Raw genomic sequence first — 27,395 nt, 5'->3', positions numbered from 1 at the left:
GGGCACAGTTGACTTGTCTTTGTTGATTTACTGCTGTCTTCTCTGCTATAATAATAACCAACACGGCCCCGTGTTCAAAACAAAACCCTCCTACCACAACAAAACAAGTAGGAACTAATATTCACATAGGAACGAAAGTTAGGCAACATAAAATATACAATATAAATGAATACTACATCACATTTGTAAAATATAAACACATAATAAAATAAATAATAGCCCATTTAAATAAAATAAATTGAAATGAGCTAAAACACCTTTAATTAAATCATAAGAATAATACAGAGATCCTGCTTACACAATTAAATTAATTTCTGTGTGGCGCTTCAACTTGAGAAAATCCACCAATAAAGCTTTTGAAAACCGTTCCTAAGAAAAAAAAAAATGATTCATTGAGGCATTTCATTTGTAAAATACATGTTAAAATCTTTGTCATTAGGATTGCTTTTCTCTTTAGCACAGGACTTCTTTTTTCTTCTTTCTTTCAGAAAGAAAGCGGACCAATACGCGGGGTCTGAAAGGCAAATTGTTGTTGGATTATCTTTAAATACCCGCTACTTTTTGAGCAGAATTCTAGCTTTGTATAGGCTAATGTTCCTATTGTTGAACGCACAAAGGTGTGTAATAAACAACTAGCACATTTATATTTTGCATTGTTTTCTTACTGTACCGAAAATGAACCGAACCGTGACCTCAAAACCGAGGTACATACCGAACTGAGATTTTTGTGTACCGTTACACCTCTAATAACAATATATTTGAGAGAAAAAGGATGTTATTTTGCCACATTCAAATCTTAATATCTGAACATTTAAATATGTAAACTAAAGTGCAATCACATTCGTAAATGAATGGCTTCTGTTTTTTGAAATGTAAATAAACCAATCAATTGTGAGAAAACAACAAAATTGCAATAACTGCATTAACTATCAAAGTGAAATCTAACTAACTGTAGTCCTGAAAAAAATCTGAATAAGGAAAAACACTGCAATAAAATAATGCAAACTGGTTAAACTTGAGAGTAGCTAAGATCTGTCATGACAGAACATCGCTTCAATGATATCTGGCGCCATCTAGCATCGTGAATGGGTATAAGGTCTCGACCGTGAATATAAAAAGACCCCCTCTTTTTCAGTCTTATTTAAATGCAAAAAACACCGTCTTATATTCAGGCCAGTACGGTAATATCCACAAAAAATGGCCATAGCTTAGCATCCATCAGAATTTTTTTCTGCTTTTCTTCTATTTGTTATAGAGGAGTTTTTACCTGACTGAGTAAGGAGAAGAACAGGTGTGGCAAAGTTGTTCTGGGAGTCAATGTGGTGAAATACTCCGCACAAACTTTCCCGGCAGTGTCGTGTTACCAATATCCAGACGGAGAACGTGGACCTGTCCAAGTAACAATGCTTGTTAATTTACGTATCACTTCTTCCATTTTGATTCTGGATTTTGATTTTGGACTTGAACCACAAAAAGTTCCTTTGTGATTTTTTTATCGCCATCTGACTGTTAACACTCATTCACCATTTCCTGACATGACAAAATTTCCTTTGTAAAATGTGTCTTTTTTTAAACACACCAAGGGAAAGTGAGGGATCGACCGCGCAGGTACTCCAGAACATCGCTGTTGTAGGGCTCAAGATTCTTGATGATACCAAAATTTTCTCCCGTCGAGGCGAATATTGAAGACAGCAAAGGTACTGTTTCTGAAGATGACAAAAAGGAGGACCTAGGCTGAATGTTTGTGTAGCAAAATACAATAAACCCGGACTGTGCTTTTCAAAAATGAGTAGAATTGCCATTAAATCTTTCCACTGGCCAAAATAGACGAACTGTTTTATTTTTTGCCAACCTTGCTCCACGGGGCATTGTTTCCTTGGAAGGTTTCGAACAAATGACAGCATTCTGGCACTCCAAGCAAAACAGAGTCGATGCTGTTTGACAGGCCGACTGTAGATGGACCGAGGCTGTAAAGTTGCAACGTGTTGTTTTGCGAGCAACAACCTTCCGCTGTCGACTTTCTGGTTCCTGAGGGATGCTCTCAGGATGCAGATCAACACCCACCGAGACTCCGAGACAATCCCATCCGGTCTGTAAACCAACCAATCTGGGAAGCTCAACTTTAAAATCTTTTTTCTGGGTTTTTCTGGGATGCAATGCCACCGCTTCAGCAGGAACATGGAACTGTCACCAATGTCGAAAGTCACTGTACAGTCCAGTTCTATGATGGCGGGTACATCACAAGAATATAAAACCTCCAGAGTGTAATCCAGAACAGGCTCCTTAGGGGGATTCAAGAGTCTTACTGTCTCCAGAGCCAAGACAATCTAGAAAAAGATAGATCTGCGTTTTGGTTGTTCTAGTCAATACTGAAATGATTGAATAATGAACTAAATCGTACCTGAACACTGAACAACAGCTCGCAGATGTGTTTGTACTGCAAACACATGTCGCCATGCAAGACCATCAAGCTATAATGACAGAAGCACAATGCCTTCAAATTCACACCCGGACCTTATCCGGCTCCACCAGATTGTTAAAGTCAATATTGAATAACTTAAAAGTTCCTTTCAGCCAATGACCAGCCACAATAAAAAGGGTGCTGCTTTGGGAATTATAGTGGTATGAAAAAGTAACTGAACCTTTTGGAATTCCTCACATTTATGCATTAAATCACCATCGATCTTTGTCAAAATCACACAGATGTAAAAACAGTGTCTGCTTTAACTAAAACACCCAAACATTTATAGGTTTTCATATTTTTTTTATGAGGATAGCATGCAAAAAATGACAGAAGGGGGAAAAATAAGTAAGTGAACCCTCTGCCTAAGGAGCATCAAAGAGCAATTGAAACTAGAGCTGTCAAAATTATCGCGTTAACGGGCGGCAATTAATTTTTTTTTAATTAATCACGTTAAAATATTTGACGCAATTAACGAACATGCCCCGCTCAAACAGATTAAAATGACAGCACAGTGCAATGCCAACTTGTTACTTGTGTTTTTTGGAGTGTTGTCGCCCTCTGCTGGCACTCTTAAGCACCCATGAGCATTGCGTAATTACTGACATCAACAATGGCGGGCTACTAGTTTATTTTTTATTATTAAAACGAAAACATTAAGAGGGGTTTTAATATAAAATTTCTCTAACTTGTACTAACATTTGTCTTTTAAGAACGACAAGTCTTTCTATCCATGGATCGCTTTAACAGAATGTTAATAATGTTAATGTGATCTTGTTGATTTATTGTTATAATAAAAAAATACAGTACTTATGTACCGTATGTTGAATGTATATATCCATCTTGTGTCTTATCTTTCCATTCAAACAATAATTTACAGAAAAAAATGGCATATTTTATAGATGGTTTGAATTGCGATTTATTATGATTAACTAATTTTTAAGCTGTAACTAACTCGATTAAAAATTTTAATCGTTTGACAGCCCTAATTGAAACCAATTTTTATCAAACAATTTAAGTCAGGTGTGTGCCCAATTACTGATGAGTGGTTTAAAGCTGCCCTGCCCACTATAACACACCTGGTAACACACACCTGGTAAGAATTGTCTTGATGAGAAGCATTGCCTGATGTGCATCATGGTTCGGTCAAAAGAGCTATTTGAAGACCTGCGATCAAGGATTTTTAATTTGTATAAAGCTGGGAAAGGATACAAAACCATCAAAAGTCTGGATGTTCATCAACCGACAGTCAGATACGTCATCTACAAACGGAGAGAATTTGACTCTGTTGCTCGTCTCCCAAGGAGTGGCCGTCTACCAAAGATGAAGCCAAGAGTTCAGTGCAGAATACTCAGAGAGGTAAAAAAAGAACCCTGGAGTGTCTGCTAAGGACTTACAGAAATCAATGGCACAGTCCAATATCTATGTGCACACATCAACTATATGTAAAACTATGGCCAAAAATGATGTTCATGGGAGGACTCCACGGAGGAAGCCACTGCTGTCTAATAGAAAACATTGTTGCTCGTTTATTGTTCACAAAAAGGCACTTGGACACTCCACATAAGTTTTGGCAAAATATTTTGTGGACTGATGAAACCAAAGTTAAATTGTTTGGGAGTAACACACAACGTCATGTGTGAAGGAAAATGCAACAGCTCAACAATATCAACACCTCATCCCCACTGTGAAACATGGTGAAAGGAGCATCATGATTTGGGACTGTTTTGCTGCCTCAGGGCCTGGACAACTTGCAATCATTAAAGGAAGAATGAATTCAAAAGTTTATCAGGATATTTTTCAGGAAAACCTGATGCCGTCTGTTAGACAGTAGAAGCTAAAAAGAGGATGGATGCTGCAACAAGACAATGATCAAAAACACAGAAGTAAATCAACTTCAGAATGGTTTCAGAAGAACAAAATACATGTTTTGGAGTGGCCAAGTCAAAGTCCAGACTTCAACCCCATTGAGATGCTGTGGCATGACCTAAAGACAGGGATTCATGCCAGACTTCCCAGTAATGTGACTGAACTACAACAGTTTTGTAGAAACGAATGGGCCAAGATTAGTCCTGATCGATGTGCCAGACTGATCTGCAGCTACAGGAAACGTCTCGTTGAAGTTATTACTGCCAAAGGGGGGGCCACAAAATATTAAATGTGATGGTTCACTAACTTATTTTCCCCCTTCTCTCACTGGTTGCATACTATCCTCATTAAAACACAAAAGCCTGTTAATATTACCATTCGGGTGGTTTTAGTTAAAGCAGACAGTTTTTTCATCTGTGTGATTTTGACAAACACCTGATTACATTTCATGGCGATTTCATGCAGAAATGTGAGAAATTCCAAAAGGTTCAGATAGTTTTTCATACCACTGTAAGTGACATGTGGCCAAACAGAGTACAAAGACTTTTTATTTCTTCTTAATTTAAGAAAGTTTTTTGATGAAAGCTATGAGGTATTTTTGACCGTGAAACCACCAACTGGTGGAACAGCAAGCGACCAAGATGAAGACTGTGAAAATTGGTCTTCACACAAAACAAGTAGGAGGTCCTGAAGGAAAGTTTTCATATCTTCCATTGGTTCTCCTTTTCAAGATAAAGCTTTCATTTTAAAGTAATATGTCATAATTTGTGCTTTATTTTCAACATAGAGCTTCAGCAAAACCATGGGATAAGAGAGATTAAAAGGTACTAAGTGGATGCATGCAATTATGTACAGTACTGTACTTTATTTGTTAGAAATAAATCTACATAAATGCATTTCTCTATGCCATTTCAAAAAAAAAAATCTCCCTAATCTGTGGAAATAAACGACACTTTTTTTTTTAATTATTGTTTTCATTGGCCAAGCATTTTTCATTTGTTTGAGTAAAGTGTTCCTATGCTGGATAGTAAATATTAATTTATTAATATTAATTTAAGTCTTTTGTTTCAAAGGAAAATTGATACATTTTAAGTCTTTTCTGTTACAAACACAAACTTATTAAAGTTTTACTTTATTGTAATCCTAAAATATATCTCATATTTATTTAGCCAGCGGCAGGCGATAGAATCTATGCTAACTGCAATGCTAACTTAGGAAAGGGGAAAGCATTGTAACTGAGTAACAAAAAAAATACATGTTTGTGACTCCGTTTTGCTGGCACATTTAACAGTAGCCAAGCAGGGAGTTGGAGAACAGGCAACTATTTAAAACAGACGGTCGAAAGTTGAGGCGAAAAGCAAATAGTTGAATGGTTAAAAAGCTAACGTTGTTCACCGGAAATGACGCATACGATTACGCTCACCCCCGTAGGTCTACTGCTGCATTCGAGGAAGGTGGGAAATCGGATTTATGCCAATCAGATGGTACTCGTTGCGACTTCAAAGCGTTCCAAACAAATGTAAACAACAAAGATGTTCGATGGTGACAAGTTGTTTTCTTTTTATTTTGGCCGTCAAAAGACATTTTGACCTCCAGCAAACCTGCCTTCCCATAAGGAGGAAAACGACGGCTAAGGTATAGCCCACTGTAAACTTCCTTCTTTAGTTACATCCTTGCTGAAAGTCAAAGACATCTATAATTCTTTAAGATAATTCACTGTATGAGAAAAAAATACATGGCATCTCAAATAAACTTAATTTTTTAACTTTCGTCTTTTGTCTTGAGCGCCATTTTGTCCCAATGTCATTTTTTCCCCATGTCGGAGGGAGGAAAAATCCGACTTCCCACCTTCCTCGAATGCAGCATACGTCAATGCTTCCTGACGTATTCAATGGCGTACCGCAGGCAACACGTGTCTTTTGCTCATTAATAGTCATGACGTTAGCAATTGTTGCTAGGCGGGTCAATCTCCAGTTTGTCCATGATGTAAATATGTTGACAGGGTTATATTCTATATGAACTAGTTGTTTTGTATTGTTTGTTATTTGTATGTTTTGTATTGTTAAAAAAAAAAAAATCTCCCGTTTGTCCCTAATAGTACCGTAAATGAATGGAAATAGTGTACGAACGAGATGTTTAATGAGCTAAACCTACCAATTCTGTCTGAAAATGATGTCCCTGGTGCCAAATTCACTGGTAAAGATGTGGAAGAACATGCAAATGTTCAGTTAAAGAGACTGACTCTTCTTGTTTTTTTGTTTGTTTTTTTTTTAACCAACTTTCTTTTCACAATTTTTTCATTAAGAACAAATCTTAATTCTATTAATTTATTTACACTTCCTCATTACTACAGTTTTTTTTTTTTTTTTTTAACAACAGAAAATCTAACAGTGGCAGTCATATACCAATTCAGTTTTTTTCAGGTCATTCATTGTCAGACAGACGCAAAACGCCACGCTAAAAAATAAGTAAAATATATAAAAATGGCTTACCTCTTCGTCCTCTGAAGGACCATGGTCCTCAATGAAATGTTTACTGCATAGGAAATGTGAATGGCTTCACCTTGCTGGTGTTAAACTGGTCTTTTTGACGTCCGCGCAAGTTGATCCATTCTTCACATTTTTTCCTCCGAGTTTTTGGTGTTGGGAAACGTATGAAGAAAACATCCTTCAAATGTCGTAACGTCGAGAGTCGTTTCTACAAGTTCTATAGCAGCAGTGTTTGATCAACATTTTCTTTTTTGAAAGACTACCGGAGAAAAACAGAAATAACAAGGATTGTATGCGAGGGCATGTCTATAATGTCCCACTTCTGCGTTATGATGGCGACGTCACAGTCTAAAAATAGCATTCGTGCGGTACGCTATTCCTGCAGACTTCTACAAGACTTATTTAAATGCAGTATTATAACGGTTTTATCATATATGATGGATTTCTTACCACCCCCCACCCCCCCAAAAAAAAATCTTGAAATAAAAAAACTAGGGCTGTCAAACGATTAAAATTTTTAATCGAGTTAATTACAGCTTAAAAAATAATTAATCGTAATTAATTGCAATTCAAACCATCTATAAAATATGCCATATTTTTCTGTAAATTATTGTTGGAATGGAAAGATAAGACACAAGACGGATATATACATTCAACATACGGTACATAAGTACTGTATTTGTTTATTATAACAGTAAATCAACAAGATTAACATTATTTACATTCTATTAAAGCGATCCATGGATAGAAAGACGTGTAGTTCTACTAGAAGTCCCAGCGAATTCTGGATCATGAGGATTTGCCATGGGAAAGGCCAAGTTGGCCTCTGCTGGGCATTATAGTGTTAAAAGATAAATGTTAGTACAAGTTATTGAAATTTTCTATTAAAACCCCTCTTAATGTTTTCGTTTTAATAAAATTTGTAAAATTTTCAATCAAACAATAAACTAGTAGCTCGCCATTGTTGATGTCAATAATTACACAATGCTCATGTGGTGCTGAAACCCATAAAATCAGCCGCACCCAAGCGCCAGCAGAGGGCGACAAAACACCGAAAAACACGAGTAACAAGTGGACATTACACTGTGCTGTCATTTTAATCTGTTTGAGCGGGGCATGTGCGTTAAATGAGTCAAGTATTTTAACGTGATTAATTTTTAAAAATTAATTACCGCCCGTTAACGCGATAATTTTGACAGCCCTAAAAAAACTATGGAAATCAAACCACCTTACTACTGTTTGTTTAAAATAGTTTATTGCTTTCATGCAAGAGTGCCATTAAAGACCATCACGAGATATGCAAAAGTTGACATCGTCTCTGTACAAATACTCGCAATGGATTTCATTATTAAAAGCCCAACCATTTAAAAGAACCTAGAACAGGGAGGCAGAAGAGTCGAAGCACTTTGACCATGCATCAACACCATTCAGTTTTTTAAATTTATTTATTTTTTAAACAGTAAAGCTGTCGTGCAAAAGATGTACCAATTCTTTGCGAGGAAAAAAAGTCATGTGTAAAATTTTCAAAAGCGCATCCCGAGAGTTTGGCCTACTGTCTTTGTGTTTGGAGCAGAAAATGTAACTACAGATGCATAGTCATAAAGGTTCCTTGACAAATGTAAACATAAAAGACAAAGAATTGTTGCAAGAACACCCTTTGACATTACAAAACATGGTGTCCAGGCACAGGGATTTGGCACTTTGATGTGGGATCCTTGGTCATTTAGCCACTCTTTTTGATTGGTACCACATAGTTTTAGCCCTTTTCCAGCACCCACTACGTATCCATGGCCCTATATACAGAAAACAAGGCTAAATTAAAGCTGCAAACAGCAATGAACTGGCCCCGGAACCTCATTTTTGATGTTGAATTTTAAAAATAATAAACTTTAAAGCGGAACTTCAGAATTTTTTGACATTTGACGAGTTAGCGGGGGTTTAATTAGTGGGTGGAGTTGATTTTTAAAAATTCTGTGCAGTGTGCAAGTTATTTGTCAGTTACAGAGCTTCGGAGTGGCTAAGCTAGCGCGAGTCAACGGGGCCAACTTAGCAAGCCAATTTAAAAAAAAAAAAAAAAAAAAAACTAAACAAATCTACGAACAGATCCAACATAGTCAAATGAATTCAAATTGCAGATCATTGTTCCAAAACACCACGTGGAGGGTACAAATTGCGACCGCAAAGCATTCCAAGCGAATGTAAACGGCAAAGATGGCTGATCGCGACAAGTTTTTTATTATGGCCATCAAAATACATTCATCCATTGACCTCCAGCAAACCTGCGATCTCGTAAGCGATTAAATAGTGGAGGCCAAGCCCGTCACCGGGGGGGCTACCGTGTATGTTGTCCCGTGCCTCAGGACCATAGGGGCCCCTGAATGATCCTTAATTTATTTTTACTTTACATTCACATATTTAAATCATTGTCTGATTAAATATTATGTTCTACTCGATTTATACTCAAAAACCTTAACATATGAAATCTTTCAAATATATATATTTTTCCTTTTTTTTTGCTTGGGGAATTCACCAAGATCGTCATCCATTGAATATGGTACGCCGCCGGTGTCATGCGAATGTAGTTCCCCCAGTCAAAAATTGTATCCCCTGGGCTGAGCCATATGGAGGTAGATTTGTGTCTCTATTATTCAATCAAAAAAAGGGTTGCTTCAATCAAAAAAAAAATGTGTTTGAATGCAAAAATAAATGTAAAACTCAAAAAAATGCATGTGAAAGCTATTTTTCTTTTTTTTTTTTTTTTTTTTTTTATTGAAGCAACTTTTTTTGATTGAAGTAATGTTGATTTGTTTGGGCCACATTTTGGCTAGGACATGTTTGTCTTTATTATTCAATCAAAAAATAAGTTGCTTCGAACTTATTTTCAAAAAGAAAAATTTCATCATACAAAAAGTTTTTGAATGCGAAAGAATATTTTGGATTGAAAAAGCATTTGAACACTTAATTTTTCATTGAAAAAGTTTTCTTTGGTTTAAGCAATCCTTTTTGTGTTTGGGCCATATTATAGGTAGGAAGTTTGTGTCTAAATTATTCAATCCCAAAAAAAGTTGCTTCAAAAAATATTTTCAAATCAAAGGAAAAAAAATCATTTGAAAAATAAAGTTGCCCTCCCCATTTTTTTTTTTTAAATTATATGCAAAGTCACATGATGTGTGAAAGTCAATTACATGCAATGACGCTTTTCGGCCACCAGGGCCCCCCCCCCCCTTAAAATCCGCTTATGCCTATAATGGTCTCTTGTCCCCAGGTCCCCGTTGACAGGCCTGGTGGATGGAGGCGTTCCAATGATGCGTTTCCAGATCCGAGGTTGGAAACTCTGACTTCCCACTTTCCTTGAATGCAGCCTCGATCTGCTGAGTTAATTGACCCCCGGCAACATGGTAAAATGTGCATCCAGAGGCTGTGGAATCACAAGAAATGGGCAAAGGAAAGTTTCCAAATATTCTCTATGAAGAATGAGAAACAATATAAACCGGTTACTTGCTGCTGGCTACGGCATTAAAAAAATCAGCGGTGGAAAAAAAAACGATGCGATATTACGCCGCCCTGCTCCTTTGCAGAGGTTCTGGATTACAAATCTTGCTGTCCATACTGCAATTATTAACACGCAATGGTAAGTTGTAATAACTTTATCCTGAAAACATAGCCAACACTATTGATTGCATTTGTTTTTTATTGGCATGCTAAGTCTGCCCGATTGACCCGCGCTAACTTAGCCACTCCGGAGCCCCAAAACGAAAAAATAACTAATAAACGACACGGCATTTGTTGAAATAAACTCCACAGATTAATTAAACCCTCGCTAACTCGAAGATTAAGCCTGATGTAAAAAATTCTGAACTTCCCCTTTAATGCTGCCTTGGATTGCTGAGGCTAACAATAACAAATTTAACATACTCCTTATGGCTCATTTGGGACTTTTCTGAGAGGACCTTCATTTTTAATTGTACTGAACTTGCTCATATTGACAGTAAATATTGGTCAAAAACATGTTTTTCTGTGTCTTGGACTCTAACATGATATTTTTGGGTAACAGTTTTTCTCCGGTGACACCACATCTATTCAAAATAAACAGGAGACACACAAAAAAAAAAAACTACAGCCAAATACACTTTTAACATTGGACTGTGTCGTCTGTGTCACATGGTCGTCTTAAACAAAAAAAAAAAAAAAATCCTGACCAAGTGAGGCCTAGTCATTGAGTTAAATAAATAATGTCAGCATTTAACCAAAAGGCATGCACAGAAAAACACGGTTGTTTCCCTTGGAGACTGGCATAGAATAAATAATTCTTTACATTGCACCCCCCAACCACTGGTACTGCTCACAAAAAGAGAGGAATATTAAGTTTTTTTTTTTTTTGTAAAATTCCAGGATGAGCCTACACAATGAGTGGAGTACAATGTCACCTTTACAGTCGAACCGTATGTAAACTTTTGATGCACTTTCAACTGTAAACGCTTCAGTATATCATGCAAGACATTTTATAAACATCTGTTTAGAAAAAAACAAACAAACAAAAAAAAAAAAATACTTTGAGCTACTTCCCAGTTAAAATTGTTTTGTCGTGTACCACAGTCATTGGCAGGGCTTTCAGAATGGGACTCTGTGTCAAAGGTCATTGTGTGGTTTGTAAACACTTTCTTTGCTAATTTTATGACCATATTTGCAATTGAACAGTCCAATTGAGCCAATTTCCCGTTGGCATTATAACAAATACACATCTCAATTGAGTTTGAGTCGTTATTTTAGCGTTTTACTCACACTTGATTTTGGTAGTGGATGAAAAAATTACTTTTTCTTCAACAAGCAATGTTTCCACCAAATTTCCTTCAGGCGTTCAAAAATTCCGATACTTTTATTTAGTAGAGTTTGTATTGCCTTTAATTAATTGGCTGCCATTGACAGCAATAAAGTCCAATCCAATTGAACCAGCCACTGAGTCAAGTTCTATCCTGGAATTTCACCCAAAAGAACATACAGTGGGGCAAATAAGTATTTAGTCAACCACCAATTGTGCAAGTTCTCCTACTTGAAAAGATTAGAGAGGCCTGTAATTGTCAACATGGGTAAACCTCAAACATGAGAGACAATGTGGAGAAAAAAAACAGAAAATCACTTTGTTTGATTTTTAAAGAATTTATTTCCAAATTAGAGTGGAAAATAAGTATTTGGTCACCTACAAACAAGCAAGATTTCTGGCTGTCAAAAAGGTCTAACTTCTTCTAACGAGGTCTAACGAGGCTCCAATCGTTAACTGTATTAATGGCACCTGTTTTAACTCATTATCGGTATAAAAGACACCTGTCCACAACCTCAGTCAGTCACACTCCAAACTCCTAGAGCTATCGAAGGACAAAATTGTAGACCTGCACCAGGCTGGGAAGACAATCTGCAATAGGTAAAACGCTTGGTGTAAAGAAATAAACTGTGGGAGCAATTATTAGAAATAGGAAGACATACAAGACCACTGATAATCTCCCTCGATCTGGGGCTTCATGCAAGCTATCAGTAACACAATGCGCCGCCAGGGACTCAAATCCTGCACTGCCAGACGTGTCACCCTGCAGAAGCCAGTACACGTCCAGGCCCATCTGCGGTTCGCTAGATAGCATTTGGATGATCCAGAAGAGGACTGGGAGAATGGGTTATGGTCAGATGAAACCAGAATAGAACTAGAAACACAGGTTCTCGTGTTTGGAGGAGAAAGAATACTGAATTGCATCTGAAGAACACCATACCCACTGTGAAGCATGGGGGTGGAAACATCATGCTTTGGGGCTGTTTTTCTGCAAAGGGACCAGTACGACTGATCTGTGCAAAGGAAAGAATGAATGGGACCATGTATCGAGAGATTTTGAGTGAAAATCTCCTTCCGTCAGCAAAGGCATTGAAGATGAGACCTTGCTGGGTCTTTCAGCATGACAATGATCCCAAACACACAGCCAGGGCAACAAAGGAGTGGCTTCGTAAGAAGCATTTCAAGGTCCTGGAGTGGCCTAGCCAGTCTCCAGATCTCAACCCCATAGAAAATCTGTGGAGGGAGTTGAAAGTCCGTGTTGCCCAACGACAGCCCAAAACATCACTGCTCTAGAGGAGATCTGCATGGAGGAATGGGCCTAAATACCAGCAAAAGTGTGTGAAAAGCTTGTGAAGAGTTACAGAAAACGTTTGGCCTCAGGTATTGCCAACAAAGGGTACAAAACAAAGTATTGAGATGAAATTTTGGTATTGACCAAATGCTTATTTTCCACCATGATTTGCAAATAAAATATTTAAAAATGAAAATGTGATTTTCTGTTTTTTTTTTCCACGTTCTGTCTCTCATGGTTGAGGTTTACCCATGTTGACAATTACAGGCCTCTCTAAAATTGTCAAGTGGGAGAACTTGCACAATTAGTGGTTGACTAAATACTTATTTGCCCCACTGTATATGGCTACCGTAATTTTCAGACCGTAAGGCGTACCTGACTATAAGCCGCCACCCACCAAATTAGGCACGAAAACAGCATTTGTTCATAGATAAGCCGCACCGGACTATAAACCGCAGCTGTCCTCATTGTATTATGGATATTTACATCAGAAAATATTAACCGGTAATACTTTATTTGACAGCAGCATCATAAGAATCTCATGACGTTCTTATAATTATGACATGACACTGTGACTGTCCCAGTCGCTGAGGCAAAAACTCTGACATGGGAGGAGTTTGGCGAGGCCATGGAACATGACTTCAGGACGGCTTCGAGGAAATTCTGGTCCACCATCCGGCGTCTGAGGAGAGGAAAACAGTCTCACCATCAACACTGTGTATAGTGAAGATAGGGTACTGCTGACCTCGACTCGGGATGTCGTGAGTCGGTGGGGCGAATACTTCGAAGACCTCCTAATTATACTGACACGCCTTCCTTTGAGGAAGGAGGATCTGGGGACTTCGAGGTGGGCTCTCCGATCTCTGGGGTTGAAGTCACTGAGGTGGTTGGAAAGTTCCTCGGTGGGAAGGCCCCGGGGGTAGATGAGATCCACCCGGAGTTCCAAAAGCCTCTGGATGTTGTGGGGCTGTCATGGCTGACACGCCTCTACAACATCGATTGGACATCGTGGACCGTGCCTCTGGATTGGCAGACCGAGCTGGTGGTCCCCCTTTTCAAAAAGGGGGACCGGAGGGTGTGTTCCAATTATAGAGGGATCACACTCCTCAGCCTCCCCGGTAAAGTCTATTCAGGGGTGCTGGAGACGAGGGTCGAATCTTGGATTCAAGAGGAGCAGTATGGTTTTCGTCCCGGCCGTGGAACAGCGGACCAGCTCTACACCCTCGGCAGGGTCCTCGAGGGTGCATGGGAGTTCGCCCAACCAGTCTACATGTGTTTTGTGGATCTGGAGAAGGCGTTCGACCGTGTGCCCCGGGGAGTCCTGTGGGGGATGCTCCGGGAGTAAGGGGTACCTACAGTAGCTCCTTGGTAAGGGCTGTTTGGACCCTGTACGACCGGTGCCAAGAGTTTGGTCCATTTTGCCGGCAGGAAGTCGAATTGGTTTCCAGTGAGGGTTGGACTCCGCCAAGACTGCCCTTTGTCACAGATTCTGTTCATAATTTTTATGGACAGAATTTCTAGGCGCAGCCGAAGCCTTGAGGGGTTTGGTGACCTCAGCATTGCATCTTTGCTTTTTGCAGAAGATGCGGTGCTGTTGGCTTCATCAAGCCGTGACCTCCAACTCTCACTGGAGGGGTTCGCAGCAGAGTGTGAAGCGGTCGGGATGAAGATCAGCACCTCCAAATCCGATACCATGGTCCTCAGTCGGAAAAGGGTGGAGTGCCCTCTTTGGGTCGGGGATGAGATCCTGCCCCAAGTGGAGGAGTTCAAATATCTTGGGGTTTTGTTCACGAGTGAGGGTAGGTGGGAGAGGGAGGTCGACAGGCGGATAAGTGCAGCATCTGCATTACACTGCAACAGTTCGTAGTGGTGATGAAGGAGCTGAGCCGAAAGGCAAAGCTCTCGATTTACCAGTCAATTCTACGTTCCCACCCTCACCTCGGTCACGAGCTGTGGGTCGTGACCGAAAGAACAAGATCCTGGATACAAGCGGATGAAATGAGTTTCCTCCGCCGGATGTCCGGGCTCTCCCTTAAGATATAGGGTGAGAAGCTCGGTCATCCGGGAGGGACTCTACGTCGAGCCGCTACTCCTCTGCGTTGAGAGGAGCCAGCTGAGGTGGCTCAGGCATCTGGTTCGGATGCCTCCTGGACACCTCCCCGGAGAGGTTTTCCGGGCATGTCCCACCGGCGGGAGGCCCCGGGGACAACCCAGAACACGCTGGAGAGACCGGGTCTGACCGTGTCTCTCGGCTGACCTGGGAACACCTTGGGATCCCGCTGGAGGAGCTGGTTGAAGTGGCTGGGGAGAGGGAAGTGTGGGCTTCCCTGTTAAAGCTGTTGCCCCCGCGACCCGACGCGGGAGCAGCAGAAGATGATGGATGGATGGCACTGTCATGAGCATTAATTAATGCTTATGACAGATGTCATTTAGTTTCATCAAGCAAATTACATCACTTTTGAACGGATGTGAAAGATCCGAGCTGGACCTAAATGGAGTTGGTGACATTTTTTGCCGGATGACACTTTGGCTAGGTCTGAATGCACAAATCCGATTTTTTCGTGTTTTTTTGACTCGAGTCAGGCATTAACTTGACTTTCTGAACAGGACAAGTTGCATAAAAGTGGACCATTTCAAATTTGATCTAGGAATTCATGCGGCAATTACATCAGCAAAAAGTGAGAGGCAGGGCGCTACGTTAGCGATGGTGCTGTGCATTACCGTTAGCACCTAGCTTGAGTGCGGCTTTTAAGGAAGAGGTGAGCTTGACAAGTCATTTTTTTGAAAAATGAAAATGGGGGGTTATTTGTGCTCCAAATGCGCAATATTTCAAGATTGCTTACACGGCCGAGAGTCAAGGCAAATTGTCTGTATATGTGTGCGTCATGCACGCACATGCCTATGAATCCATATAAACTTTGAATATAAGACTAAAGGGGGATTATTTATGTCTGTTATTTGTATCCTCTTTTTGGAAATGATCACCCTAGAATGCCATTGAGCCAGCATTTGTTTTGATGCTCCTGTGCATGTGGGTCAGTTTGCACAGCGCCTCTCAATTAGCGGCTTATAGTCCGAAAATTACCGTACCTTTTTGTTCATAATATAAGCAGCGCTGCTTGCTCCCCAAGTCCAAAAGTTTTGAAACCTCACAAAATGTCAAGTGGCAACGGGACAATTAAAGAACCCCAAAAGGAGACATAGCCCTCATTTCTTCTGCTTCTTAAAAATCTTGAAAGTGTGTTTCTTGCGGCTGGCTGTGGAATCAGTGTCCTCGCCCGTGGAGGCGCTGTCCTCCTCTAGCGGGCTCTTCTTGGCTGACAGCTGCGGGATGCGGGAGTTTCCCTTGGCCCCAGCTACCCAGGTGGGCGAGGGGGTCTCCGGCTCGGTGGAGCTGAGGGAGCGGGTAGACTCGGTGGGGCTGTGGGCCTCTGCCGCCACCTCCTGTTGCTGAACCTTCTTCATGAGGATGGGGCTGTCGGGCAAGTACTCACCCGCGCTGCATTCATGGACCCTGTTGCTCCCGTTGGGCAAGCTGTGCAGCAGGGAGGTGGGCTTCATCAGGAGGCCTTTAGAGCCAAACACCGACAGCCTGTCGCTCACTTGCGACAGGGAGAGCGACGAGTCGGAGTCCGACCGATTTAGGTCCCTGCGTGAGAAATGGAAATGAGACTCAAATGGTCCCCCAAAAAAAAAATGCTCAAATGTAGCTTCACACTGGGACTAGCTTTCACACATTAGCAATGTGAAATGTGTTAGTTTTCAGGCATGCTGGAAGACGAAGTTGGGGGGGGTTGAAAATGCAAATGGTTTCAGGTAAATATTTTTGCAGAAAAAAAGAATACAGACACCCTATAAACAAATACAGTGGAACCTCTCCAAATGAGTCGAATACACTCAGTCATTACATAAGATACATAATTGGGCCATATCAGCGCAAACTAGGACTGAAAACTAGGACTCTACACAGAAATGGCTCACCAGACACAAAATCAAGCTCCTCCCATGGCCATCTCAGTCCCCGGACCTTGTTTTGTTGGCAAAAGGGGGTTGTACAAAGTATTAACACCAGGGGTGCTAAGAATTGTGACACACATTATTTGATGCCAAATCATTTTTTCTTTATGTGGGATTTTTTCCCCACTGAATGAATGCACTTGTATTGAAGGTTGGATTTTTCTCTTTTTTTTCCATTAAGGTCCCATATTATTTGAATTTTTAAAAAAATTATTAGAAGCTAAAAAACACATCTTAACCAGGGGTGCCAATAATTATGGAGGGCACTGTAAATCAACAAATAAGCCGCTCTGGACTATAAGGCGACAGATCCAAAATGACGGAAAAAGTAGCGGCTTATAGTACAAAAATTACGGTAAGCAACTAGGGAGGAACTAATAAAAATATGAGTACAAATGTTTTACTTGAACTGAATTCATCTAATTTATTCATAGAATAATGTATTATTTCAATTGAAAGTATATGGTGATGTTACATATTTTTTCCTATTTAACATTTTCAAATGATCAGAGACTTAAAGAGCATATGACACGAGAAAAAAAGTCTTAAATGGCATTATGTGAATTAGAATCATATTTTGAGACGATTCGACTATATACAACAATTTAGCAAAGCACAGATGACGAGAAATTAGTCTTTTAATCTGCCGGTTAGCCACGCCTACCATTATAGGGCTTTAGCGTCCCCAACAGGTGGATGACGTCGGCGGTAGACTGGGCTCATCGGTTTTACCATTCAGCCCATTGAGGGGGAATTATTCAGAACGAGGAAAACGCGATGAAGAGAGCCGCAAAATGTCATTGTTTCAGTCTCTCTACTCCAATATTTTTACAGGATATTCTTTTTATCCAAGTATTTTTCCCCAATAGCTATATAAATGGCTTGAGAAGGACCAATCAGCCCGTCGAGGGGGAACTATTCACAACGAGGAAAACGCGACGAAGAGAGCGGCAAAATGTCATTGTTTCTGTCTCTTTACTTCAATATTTTTACAGGATATTCTTTTTATCCAAGTATTTTCCCCAATTGCTAAATAAATGGCATGGTCATGACAAATAACAGTCTTGTGCTGAATGGAATACGAAATAATAAAATTGCATTTATTCAGGACGACATGGCAAAATTACTCCATAATTGTCAAAACTGTCGACTTCACCTTTACTGTCGCACCTCCCGAACGATATTTTATGACACCTAAATCGGACATATGTCATTTCCCTTCCCCGGCTTCGGAGAATGTAAACAAACCAGAAGGCGTGACAGCTAGCCGACATGCTAACCCGAACCGAGTGAGATCTTTGAAGCGGAAAATTACACATAACTATCCTGGATTATTTGGCATGACGACCCGGTTGTTGATTGTCATCGCGGATCGGCAAACCGCCCGGCGGAGAGCAATTTACAGTTCGTTCCCTGGAGGAGGGTGGCTGGAGTTGTTGTGCAGCTAACGTGCTACTGCTAATGAGCATTAGGAGAGCTTTTTACATGCCTATCAATGATCAAACGTAAGTAGTCCTTCATTTAAAGAAAGTTTGTAGTGTTTACTTTGTAATCGCTGTATTCGTATTTGACATAATACAAAACAAGATGTTTACTCACTTCCGCGTAAGTCCAATGGTCCCACAGTAAATATCCACGGTGAATGGGAACCTTTTGAAACTCCAAAAAGGTGCATACGCCTCTCCCTCATACAGAATGATTTTTCTGCAGCCGTTTGGCTGGCGTGATGCGAAAAATAAACGTATTAATCCGCAAAATCAGCTGAATCCTTCGTCCTCATACACAACAGTACACTGTAGCGTGAAGAGAAGGTCTTCTACCGTACACGTCACAGCGCCCTCCTCCTCAATGCAAGACCGAAGCCGGAAGTCACTCATTTTCATGGCCCGGGATTCAAAAAACTAAATAAAAATAGCGATCGCTTCCACACACATCCAAGCGGCCCATATCATTCAGGGGCATAAAATACCGCGTGTATTATGAAATAAACATGCTTTTTCGTGTCACAGGCACTTTAAATAATTTTAGCTGTGACTGCCCTTCCCCCTATAGAGTATACTTTGTTTCTCACTCAATTTGGGATTTGTGAACACTCCAAATCCAGGGTTTATCGCCACTGGAATCTTTACAACTTTGCACATTATAGATTCCACTGCATCCAATTTGTCACTGCAGGTGGTTAGGAGTCACACACGCATGCACTCGCAAATATATACCCAAAGCTGTCTCTACGCGCCGATTGTGCTTCGGAGACATCGGAGAAGGTGAGGTCTGGAATTGGGTCCAAAGGCTGAAAGGATGGGTGATAAACGTGGGAGGAATGAGGGCCAACAGAAGAAGAGGAATGCAGATTGGCGCCCGAGCTACAGATGATGGCGGGATGGGAAACAGCAGAAGACAGCGGGGGCAGACACAAATTCTCGAGGTGCCCGAAAGACTGGCTGCGGGACTCTCGGAAAGCCGTCCTAGGCCGTGGACCTGAATGCGAAGATCCCTCCCCCTGCTGACCCTCCAGCTGGGAACCCTCTACCAACCTCTGCGAGCTCAAAGCCAGGTGCGGATCAATGTGGCGTTGGCGCAGGGACATCATGCTGGGAGCTGTGGGCACAAAGCCACAAAGTTAGCCACGACTCGGACCTAATCATCCACCATCAGTGAAAAAAAAGACCAAAAACATTGGGATTCATTAATTTTCCCTTAAAATGACAAACAAGAAAATGGTAATGAGAATGAATAAAAATTAGGGCTGTCAAAATTATCGCGTTAACAGGCGGTAATTAATTTTATTTAATTAATCACGTTAAAATATTTGACGCAAATAACGCACATGCCCCGCTCAAACAGATTAAAATGACAGCAGTGTAATGTCCGCTGGTTACTTGTTTTCCGTGTTTGGCACCCTCTGCTGGCGCTTGTGTCCAAATGATTTTATGGCTTTCAGCACAATGAGTGAGCATGGTGTAATTCTTGACATCAACAATGGCGAGCTACTGCTTTATTTTTTGATTGAAAATTTCACAAATTTGAATAAAACGATAACATTTAGAGGGGTTTTAATATAAAATTTCTATAACTTTAGTTCTTAAAAGATAAATGTTAGTACAAGTCTTTCTCTCCTTGGATCGCTTTAAGACAATGTTAATAATGTTAATGCCATCTTGTTGATTTATTGTTATAATAAACAAATACAGTACTTATGTACCGTATGATGACTGTATATATCCGTCTTGTGTCTTATCTTTCCATTCCAACAATAATTTACAGAAAAATATGGCAAATTTTATAGATGGTTTGAATTGCGATTAATTACGATTAATTAATTTTTAAGCTGTAATTAACTCGATTAAAAATTTTAATCGTTTGGCAGCCCTAATAAAAAATTTGAGGTGCACGATAATTATCGGTCCGATTATAGGAATTATAACGTCATCCCAATAAATCCGATAACAATATATGTTATCGGGCCTATTAATAATATTTTTGGCACGGTGTCAGATTGGGATATGTGCGTTTGTTTCCACTCCTGTTTTGCCAGTATGCAAAGTTTTGTTACTGTTCTATAGACCATATTTTTCCTTCACTGAGTTATAAACCTTACTATGGCAATTAGCAAATGTTTGCATTTTACAGTGTTATGTTTACAAATTCTTGAGAGGCCTTTTGGTTATTGATAGGCTTGCTGTTCTGTAATTGCCAGGTTAAGAAAGTTGTTTCATAGACCAAGACGACAAAAGTTTCCTCTCCTGTTGCACCAAATGTTTTATCTGCTGACAAAGCAGAATACCTGTTGGGTTTATGTTTGTTTTAGATTAGTGCTCATTGTTCAGGAGAACACCTCGTCAATGATATTGACTGATTGTGATTGACTCAAATTAGATTTATTTGAAAAAAATAATATGGGCACTTTATTTGAAGTCAAAACTGTTCTTGTCTTTGTTTTTTTTTTCATCATAATAATGTTCATGTCATCAGGAAAATTCTGGTTCGGTCAAAGGAAAATCTATGCTGAATCAACCACGAGTAATTTTGACCTACAGGTGGTCAAAAACTTAGGTGAATATACAATGAAAAATTATATATACTAGTATATTATCGGTTATCGTATCGGTATTGGCCTTAACTCATTTGCTCCCAGAAATGTATAAATTAGGGCTGTCAAACGATTAAAATGTTTAATCGAGTTAATTACAGCTTAAAAATTAATTGTAATTAATCGCAATTCAAACCATCCATAATATATGCCATATTTTTCTGTAAAATTATTGTTGGAATGGAAAGATAAGACACCAGATGGATATATGCATTCAACATACGGTACATAAGGACTGTATTTGTTTATTATAACAATAAATCAACAAGATGGCATTAACATTATTAACATTTTGTTAAAGCGATCCATGGATAGAAAGACTTGTAGTTCTTAAAAGATAAATGTTAGTACAAGTTATAGAAATTTTATAATAAAACCCCTCTTAATGTTTTCATTTTTATAAAATTTGTAAAATGTTCAATCAAAAAATAAAACAGTAGCCCGCCATTGTTGATGTCAATAATTACTTACACAATGCTCATGGGTGCTGAAGCCTATAAAATTAGTCGCACCCAAGCGCCAGCAGAGGGCGGCAAAACTCCATAAAACACAATTAACAAGTGGGCATTTCATTGTACTGTCATTTAAATCTGTCTGAGCGGGGCATGTGTGTTAATTGCGTCAAATATTTTAACGTGATTAATTTAAAAAATTAATTACCGCCCGTTAACGCAATAATTTTGACAGCCCTAGTTTTATATATTTTTCTATTTTTTATTTTTGAATGCTTTATTGTCCCAAAAACGTATTTATACATCTTTTGCGTTTTTTTTTTTTTACAAGAAGAATCTATAGCTTGTGATCTATCTGAGAAACTAAAAACAAGGCTCCAAACCCATTTTAAAGCAATAATACTGGCCACTGGAGGGCAGTAGCGCATTTTGTAAAGACCCGCATCCCGATTCAACAGCAATGAAAGGCCAGACAGCACGGTCGGAGCCCTGGCGGCAGTATGCCAGGCGGCGGACGACCGAACAAAACAACCGAGAGGACGCCTGGAATGCCAGGCGCTGGACGACGGAGCAAAACGACTGAGACCACCGTGCAGCGGGCTTGCCAAGCAGACACCGCAGAGATTAAAAAATAATCCATCTTTGTGAGACAAAAAAGGATGAGGGAAAAGTTTACACGACAGACGCGGCGACAACGGCGTCATCTTGGAGACAACAGGCGTCATCTCTCAGTAGTCATGTGTAAACAAATTGTTACTTTGATAGCAAAAGCTCTATTTGTCTTGTTCACTATGATATTTTGTAAAAGAAAAACATTCAGATGTTTAGGATGTAACTAATGCAAAAAATAGCTGTAATTAAGTCATAGTTATGTTTGAAATGTATGCGTTTACAAAAAGCTCCTTTTCTTCGTTTTTTCATCAGAAAATGGAAAATTGCTCAAACTAAGCTATTTTCTAATGCTGATTTCTAAAGAATGGAAAAAGATATGAACTTACTTTTTTTATGCTAAAAGAAGAGAGTCTAATCTTTCTTTTGGCGGGTTCCATGTTTATATAGCAATAGAACTGAATTTTCTGTGGGCCTTGCAAAATCAGTCAAAATCTAGAAAAACGGCCTGGAGCGAAGGGACAAAAATGGCTGGGAGTGAATGAGTTAAGAAGCAGGAAGTTATCGATATCATTATCGGTCTCAAAAAATGGATATCGTGCAACCCTAATAAAAATAATTGACTTCATCCATAAAATCCCAATGTTTGTGGCATCTTTCCTCTTTCAATGTGGAAACATGAGAATCAAGTGTCAGGTGCTACTACAGTGAACGCCCCAAAATCGTGAATGGTTGTGGACAATCGTAGACCAAGATGATAAATCAATAATTAACTGTTGCCCACCCAAAAAGATTTCTCGTTGCAAATGTACAAGAAAAAAAAAGTCTCAGGCCCTCATTCAACATGCTGGGCATCAAAATACCACAGGATGGCGCCAAAACAAACTGATCTGCAGCAAATGAGATAATAATAATTAATTGTGTACTATGTGAGTTTAAGTTCTCTATCCCAAAAACCAGCCCACACATTTTCTAGGGTTCACTGTAGATAACCTTCACATGATAAAAAAACAACACAATGATTTCAGCCTGTGAAAGACATCACTTTCCACCTTTTGAATGTAATGCTGTGAGAGTGTGACAGAGCAGCTTATACAGTCCAATTGGGGATATAAAAGTGCCAGTGTTCACTTTCAAATTTTTAGACTGCCCAGAGGGAGGTCTGAAAAACTTGCATGCTTTGTTGTTTTTCTTGGGAGGACACAAACTAAAAGTCCTTTTCTGTTAATGATTCAGAAAGAAATTTGGTAGCTTTACTCTCTAGGGATGTTTAGGCATCATTTCTCACGGATGGGTTTTCTTTATTTGTCTCTGGGCTGATTAATTATTTGCAGAATTCAATTTGATACTCCTCTGTTATTCGTGTACGGATCACAATTACATTTGGTAAGTTTATTCATGAGATGTAAACGCATTGATCCTCGGAGCCCGGTTATTAATTTTTTTTTGGTCACAAAGCTGATTAATCATATACAGTGGGGCAAATAAGTATTTAGTCAACCACCAATTGCGCAAGTTATCCTACTTCAAAAGATTAGAGAGGCCTGTAATTGTCAACATGGGTAAACCTCAACCATGATAGACAGAATGTGAAGAAAAAAAAAAACAGAAAATCACATTGATTTTTAAAGAATTTATTTCCAAATAGGAGTGGAAAATAAGTATTTGTTCACCTACAAACTAGCAAGATTTCTGGCTGTCAAAGAGGTCTAACTTCTAACGAGGTCTAACGAGGCTCCACTCGTTACCTGTATAAATGGCACCTGTTTTAAGTCATTATCTGTATAAAAGACAACTGTCCACAAGCTCAGTCAGTCACACTCCAAACTCCACTATGGCCAAGACCAAAGAGCTGTCGAAGGACACCAGAGACAAAATTGTAGACCTGCACCAGGCTAGGAAGACTGAATCTGCAATAGGTAAAACACTTGGTGTAAAGATATCAATTGTAGGAGCAATTATTAAGAAATGGAAGACATACAAGACCACTGATAATCTCCCTCGATCTGGAGCTCCATGCAAGATCTCACCCCGTGGGTTCAAAATGATAACAAGAACGGTGAGCAAAGATCCCAGGAACTAGTGAATGACCTACAGAGAGCTGGGACCACAGTAACAAAAGCTACTATCAGTAACACAATGCGCCGCCAGGGACTCAAATCCTGCACTGCCAGACGTGTCCCCCTGCTGAAGCCAGTACACGTCCAGGCCAGTCTGCAGTTCGCTAGAGAGCATTTGGATGATCCAGAAGAGGACTGGGAGAATGTGTGATGGTCAGATGTAACCAAAATAGAACTTTTTGGTGGAAACACAGGTTCTCGTGTTTGGAGGAGAAAGAATACTGAATTGCATCCGAAGAACACCATACCCACTGTCAAGCATGGGGGTGGAAACATCATGCTTTGGGGCTGTTTTTCTGCAAAGGGACCAGGACGACTGATCTGTGCAAAGGAAAGAATGAATGGGGCCATGTATCGAGAGATTTTGAGTGAAAATCTCATTCCATCAGGAAGTGCATTGAAGATGAGACGTGGCTGGGTCTTTCAGCATGACAATGATCCCAAAACCACAGCCAGGGCAACAAAGGAGTGGCTTCGTATGAAGCATTTCAAGGTCCTGGAGTGGCCTAGCCAGTCTCCAGATCTCAACCCCATAGAAAATCTGTGGAGGGAGTTGAAAGTCCGTGTTGCCCATCTATAGCCCCAAAACAATCACTGCTCTAGAGGAGATCTGCATGGAGGAATGGGCCAAAGTACCAACAACAGTGTCTGAAAAGCTTGTAAAGAGTTACAGAAAACGTTTGGCCTCCGTTATTGCCAACAAAGGGTACATAGCAAAGTATTGAGATGAACTTTTGGTATTGACCAAATACTTATTTTCCACCACGATTTGCAATTAAATTAGTGCTGCAACGATTAATCTATTAACTCGAGTATTCGATTAGAAAAAAAAAAAGATTCAAATTAAATTTTGCTGCTTCGAGTATTCGTTTAATTATTGTGGCGTTGTCATGGTTTATTTTGAAAGTGTTCGCAATCAGTTTTATTGAGTTGAGTGGATACACTGCCCTTTAGTCTGCATCATTTCACATGGCTGAATCCAGCTGCTCCATGTTAAGACCAACATAAGCTAACTTTTTGTTTGCGCTAATGTTTTTTTTTAATGCATTCGTGATTTACCGTAGTTTATGGGTATACTTAGCCGTTTTTTTGTGGGAATATGAGTGTGAACAATTTGTTAAGAGCATTATTTTTAAAAAAAAAAGTTAACGTTTTATAGCATTTAAGCTAGCGGACTTTTGCTATGTAAGTTAGCAAATTATTCTTTTGTTGTACATTGATCCTTATTTAGTTGGTTTTTGTTTTTTTACTGTTTGAGGCTCAGCATTTTAATTTTTCATGTTACTTATCCGATTACTCGATTATTCGACAAACTAGTTCATCGATTAATCGATTGCTAAAATAATCGATTGCTGCAGCCCTAAAATTTTTTTTTTTTAATGAAACTGTGATTTTCTGGTTTTCTTTTTTCCCCACATTCTATCTCTCATGGTTGAGGTTTAACCATGTTGACAATTACAGGCCTCTCTAATATTTTCAAGTGAGAGAACTTGCACAATTAGTGTTTAATTAAATACCTATTTGCCCCACTGTACATTTAGATAAGAGCTGTCAAAATATTTGTCAATTAATTTGATATTAGTCAATTCATCGTGGAACTATCTATTAACACAAATAGTGATTTACACACAATTATAGCTGGTCCAAATTTTCATTGAATGCAGTCCTTTTCTTGAGCTGACCAATCAGTTAACACAGATGGGAGGGGAATAAAGGTGGTAAAAAGAGTCTTTTACAGGCAAAATGAACTTGATATCAGAAGCAAAGGGTTGCGGGGTGCCAAGTGCTGACAAGATTAAAAGCAGAGTGATTTGGGTGTCTATTATAGAGATGTGGTTAAAAAAAATAATAAGGTGATGATTTGTCAGGTTGGGGTGGCTTTCATTGAGGACAGCACACTACTTAAGTTTTGGGGTTAATCAAGAAATGGCCAACCGAGATTTTTCCATACGGGTTGACAATCCGAGCCGCCGGACCACAGGTCACTGGCTCGTCGCTCCAACAGCCGTTTGCCATCTGTAGTTGACAGCGCGAGACGGCGAAGAAACGTGAAGAGAGTGCCGGTGTTGCGGATGTGAAGAGAAGGGAGTGAGATAGGAAGTGCAATTAATGCTGATGAGAAGACTTACGCTTGAAGTCAAATCCTCTGCGTGATCACTACGAACGAGTTTGAAGCAGAACTAAAATGGTGTTAAATAGGGGTGTGACAAAATACCGCAATGGTGATACAGTTGTGGTCAAAAGTTTACATACACTTGTGAAGAACATGGCTCTCTTGAGTTTCCAGTTATTTCTACACCTCTGATTTTTCTCTGATAGAGTGATTGGAACAGATACTTCTTTGTCACAAAAAACATTCATGAAGTTTGGTTCTTTTATGACTTTATTATGGGTGAACAGAAAAAAGTGATCAAATCTGCTGGGTCAAAAATATACATACAGCAGCGCTAATATTTGGTAACATGTCCCTTGGCCATTTTCACTTCAATTAGGCGCTTTTGGTAGCCATCCATAAGCTTCTGGTAAGCTTCTGGTTGAATCTTTGACCACTCCTCTTGACAGAATTGGTGCATTTCAGTTAAATTTGATGGCTTTCTGACATGGACTTGTTTCTTCAGCATTGTCCACAAGTTCTCAATGGGGTTTAAGTCAGGACTTTGGGAAGGCCATTCGAAAACCTTAATTCTAGCCTGATTTAGCCATTCCATTACCATTTTTTATGTGTGTTTGGGGTCATTGTCCTGTTGGAACACCCAACTGTGCCCAAGACCCAATCTTCGGGCTGATGACGTTAGGTTATCTTGAAGAATTTGAAGGTAATCCTCCTCCTTCATTATCCCATTTACTCTCTGTAAAGCACCAGTTCCATTGGCAGCAAAACAGCCCCACAGCATAATACTACCACCACCGTGCTTGACGGTAGGCATGGTGTACTTGGGGTTAAAGGCCTCACCTTTTCTCCTCCAAACATATTGCTGTGCATTGTGGCCAAACAGCTCGGTTTTTGTTTCGTCTGACCACAGAACTTTCCTCCAGAAGGTCTTATCTTTGTCCATGTGATCAGCAGCAAACTTCAGTCGAGCCTTAAGGTGCCGCTTTTGGAGCAAGGGCTTCCTTCTTGCGCGGCAGCCTCTCAGTCCATGGAGATGCAAAACACGCTTGACTGTGGACACTGACA

General features: G+C 39.8%; 2 protein-coding genes across 5 annotated transcripts in view; both read right to left on the bottom strand.

Annotated features, from left to right (window-relative positions):
* The window catches only part of LOC130917040 (protein sel-1 homolog 3-like), a 34,271-nt gene extending 28,535 nt beyond the window's left edge, over positions 1-5,736 (bottom strand). The window contains exons 1-5 of the mRNA XM_057838091.1: positions 5,726-5,736; positions 2,402-2,471; positions 1,853-2,327; positions 1,580-1,706; positions 1,268-1,389 (exon numbers count right to left, since the gene is read on the bottom strand). Coding sequence (XP_057694074.1) covers positions 1,268-1,389; positions 1,580-1,706; positions 1,853-2,327; positions 2,402-2,467 — 790 coding nt within the window. The 5' untranslated portion in view covers positions 2,468-2,471; positions 5,726-5,736. The remainder of the gene's footprint in view (positions 1-1,267; positions 1,390-1,579; positions 1,707-1,852; positions 2,328-2,401; positions 2,472-5,725) is intronic.
* A 1,606-nt stretch (positions 5,737-7,342) lies between these two features.
* LOC130917173 (stromal interaction molecule 1-like) overlaps positions 7,343-27,395 on the bottom strand; it is an 84,742-nt gene continuing 64,689 nt past the window's right edge. The window contains exons 12-14 of one of the 4 annotated variants that reach the window (XM_057838286.1): positions 26,153-26,233; positions 19,163-19,544; positions 7,343-16,578 (exon numbers count right to left, since the gene is read on the bottom strand). In XM_057838286.1, the coding sequence (XP_057694269.1) occupies positions 16,137-16,578; positions 19,163-19,544; positions 26,153-26,233 (905 nt within the window). In that variant the 3' untranslated portion in view covers positions 7,343-16,136. The remainder of the gene's footprint in view (positions 16,579-19,162; positions 19,545-26,152; positions 26,234-27,395) is intronic. The other 3 variants (XM_057838288.1, XM_057838287.1, XM_057838289.1) reach the window with 3 other exon arrangements.

Source organism: Corythoichthys intestinalis, chromosome 6, assembly GCF_030265065.1.
Source record: "Corythoichthys intestinalis isolate RoL2023-P3 chromosome 6, ASM3026506v1, whole genome shotgun sequence".
In the NCBI taxonomy this organism is placed as follows: domain Eukaryota; kingdom Metazoa; phylum Chordata; class Actinopteri; order Syngnathiformes; family Syngnathidae; genus Corythoichthys; species Corythoichthys intestinalis.
This window is presented reverse-complemented; position numbering and strand designations above follow the sequence as displayed.